The sequence below is a fragment of the Mandrillus leucophaeus genome, unplaced genomic scaffold (genome assembly GCF_000951045.1).
Source record: "Mandrillus leucophaeus isolate KB7577 unplaced genomic scaffold, Mleu.le_1.0 Scaffold249, whole genome shotgun sequence".
Classification (NCBI taxonomy): Eukaryota; Metazoa; Chordata; class Mammalia; order Primates; family Cercopithecidae; genus Mandrillus; species Mandrillus leucophaeus.
In genome coordinates, this window is record NW_012102576.1 from 472,548 (window position 1) to 475,950 (window position 3,403).

Below are 3,403 nucleotides of genomic sequence, written 5' to 3' on the forward strand. Positions count from 1 at the left end.
GATAATAATAATAATAACCATGAAATGCACACTAGTTTAATACCTATGCCTAAAATTAAAGACTTATTTGTTTATGTCAAAAGAGAACAACAGATAGAAGAAGGACACTGACAGCCATAAATATTACAAACTCTGAAAATTCTGATGCTGCCTGGGTCATGACAGAAATATCATTTATTCTAAACTGGATGAAAGAAGAGGTTTGATATAATAACTAAGTCACATTACATTAAGTATCTTTATTAGCTACATATTAAAATAGTATCTCTGATTCTCATAATCATTTAGTATGTGTCTGTTCGTTTCATCAGTGATGTTTAGAAAGGAAAATATTTCCCCTTGGTTTCATAGTTTTGGTCATATTAATTAACTGATAACACTAATCAAGTGTGGGCTACATCACTGTGTCCTGTGCTTAAGTGTAACTGGGCACTTTGCTTACCTGTGCATTACGATATATCCTACCTGTCCAAAAAAGGGGATTCCTTGTCTAAAGTGTGAATCCACTTTCACAAATGTGAGTTTGGATGCAATGTTTGTGATTTCACTGATCCCGTTTGCAGTGACTACCAGATCTGAAAAATAGAAAGAGTCAGTACTTTTAGAAGTTACTTTAGTCATAAAATTTCTTTCTTACAAATGACCTTTATTTTGTTATGGAAAGTAAACTAATGTTTATTGTTTTATTCCCTATGTTCATTCATTACTCACACCTGTTCCCTCTTCTCTGATCCTGGCTTCCACTCTAAGCTTCATTTCAAAGCCCATATTTTTAATCTGGAGCATTTTGGTGTGTACTTGTTGGGTGACGCAGCCATTGCTGTTGAGCTGAGAAAAATGCCGAAAACAATAAATGTCAAACTGATTAAGATCAACAGTCACTCAATCTATTCTTCTCTCTCTAATGACAAGAAAACCTTTTTTTGCATTAAGCATGTTAATTGACCTTCAAGAACTTAATACTCATATCTGCCTTGTAACCTCCAAAGTTAGTCATCCAAATGAGAATCTTGCTGACTAAGAACAGAAATTTCTTTTTTGGCGGGGGATATTTTGGGACAGGCTTGTCCTGATGCCCTCTTTCTAGTTAGTAAAATGGAGTCTCACTGGTTGTAAACAGCGATAGCACTGAGGGAGAATACCGCCTACTAACCTGTTGACTGAATTCCTCACAGACCTCGTGCTTATCACAGTTAGGAACATGAAATAATTTTCTACACAGGCTCACAGTTGCAAGTCCTGGGACAGGTTTCCCATAGGTGTATCTGGCACATGAGAAATAAATCAGGAATTGAGAATGGTTATTGGCATTTTCCACTACCACTCCTCCACAGAACTGCTCCTCTTTAGAGTTCCCCCCACATCTTTATCAAATCTGGCTGCCCACCGAGTAGCAACCTGTCTGGAAAATGTCTCCCTCAGGAAATGTTATCCATCAAAACCTTTGCAACTTGACTGCACAGGAGCACCACATTCTCTTTGGGATTAAATATGTGTAATATATTTATATCTACATATTTGTATAGATATCTGTATGTTTATATAAATATCTATATATTTATATCTATATATTTATAAATATAGATTTACATATTTATTAAATATAAATATAGATTTATATATAACCAACCATTATGATTATGAATTTGTCAAATTTATCTTATAATTATTATCTTATTCCACATAATTATAAGATAAATTTGACAAATTCATAATCATAATAGGATATTCTTAATAAACCTTTATCAGAAGTTAGTAGACCAAATAGTAGTGTAACGATTTTGAACAAAACTAATGGCTTGACCTGGACCTCAAAATAGAAAATATGCATTTTTTTTAAGGATACATGAAAAAGTTATAAACATTGGTCAGGTGTTAGGTCTCAAAAGAAGTCCCTGTGAAGGTCAGAGTGTGCTCTCTGAACATAGTACATTAAATTCGAAATCAAGAATAGAAAACCATTTAGAAAGATTCCCTGTATTGTAAACTAAAAAAGTATTGCTACATGAGAATTAAGGAAGAAATGACAATGGATATAGCAACCTATTTAGAGTTGAATGATGGTGAAAGTTTTACTCATCAAAGTTGCCAAAGAAAGTTATGTAGAGGTTCACTTGTAGCTTAATTTGAAAATAATTAGGGTAAGCATTAACACAAAAAACTACAGAAAATTGACAAAAGGAAAGAAAAAAGATAAGAAGATAAATGAATGAACTAGGAACCAGAGAGAACCAATAAAAGCAAAAGCTTGTTCTTTATTAAGATTTAGACTGTATTTATAAAATTTTGTATACGTAAAATATTGTCTTTTGAGCATGCTGTCATATATGGAAAGAATGTAGAGAGGTGCATTTGAAGACATGGGTTCCAGAATTTTTCCACATACCTTTAGTCTCTGTTATCATGTTGTCTAATCATATAGATGTATTCCTTTCTTTGCTTTCCACTATTAGCTTGCATTCTGAGAAATAAGAAAATATTGTCACATTTGAGATTCACATGGTTTATGCAGTAAATAAATTTCCTATTGCATTTTCTTAAGCATGCTCATCCTACTACAAAGTCAAAACAAAATACTGAAGGCTAAATTAAATATAAATGTACATATGTATATTTAATTCAAAATAATACATTGCTCATAGAGAAATAAAGTAGAAAGTATATGGCAGAAACCAAATTCCTACTTAGTGTGAGTTGAACCACATATGGTATGTTACAGACATACATATAAGAATTGGTGGAATGTACTTAATAAAAAACATTTTTCTTAAATTTCAGGGTTCAGGTTTTGTTTAGTTGTACCTTGTTGTTTTGAAGTGACATTGGCTTTTTTTTTTTTTTTTTCCAAATAATCAAGTCTTTGACATTATGAAGAATACTGCCATCTATTTTATAAATAGCAAGGTTATCAATGGGAACTGTCTTTGTGTGGATTTATTTCATCTATGTGCTGATCTGCTGATGAATTCTAGAGGAAAGACTGTATTTTATTGAGTTAGTTACATTTATGTAACTGGAATTGCTGTAATTTTCTCCTCTATAGAACCTTAATTCCCTTTTTCAAATTGCTCAAAATAGGTTGCCATTGAAGGCTGTAAAATAGGTAACAAAATGAGTTTTGCAGTCATAGAATATTCTGGTACCCTTATGTAATGCAATCACTTTGGACATTAAACTAAATTGGTTCATTATCTTATCTTTTCTTTTCAATCTGCTTCACAGTGAAGGAAAATGAGTATTAATCTAGAAGAATGTTTTATTCCTTCTCAACTGAAAACTTGTATTCTGCCTCTTTTATTAGAATTAGCTCTGCTGTCATGACCTGAAGATTTCCAGTCTCATGAATTCATTATGTTGCCACTTTATTTTCGGGAACAAGCTATGCACCCTTTAGATTATATTA

General features: G+C 32.3%; 1 protein-coding gene across 2 annotated transcripts in view; it reads right to left on the reverse strand.

The window, feature by feature from the left end:
* LOC105541981 (pregnancy zone protein) overlaps positions 1 to 3,403 on the reverse strand; it is a 63,007-nt gene that overhangs the window by 46,763 nt on the left and 12,841 nt on the right. For both annotated transcript variants that reach the window (XM_011983306.1, XM_011983305.1), the window contains 3 exons: positions 1,154 to 1,265; positions 714 to 828; positions 466 to 575 (listed from right to left, as the gene is read on the reverse strand). In XM_011983306.1, the coding sequence (XP_011838696.1) occupies positions 466 to 575; positions 714 to 828; positions 1,154 to 1,265 (337 nt within the window). The remainder of the gene's footprint in view (positions 1 to 465; positions 576 to 713; positions 829 to 1,153; positions 1,266 to 3,403) is intronic.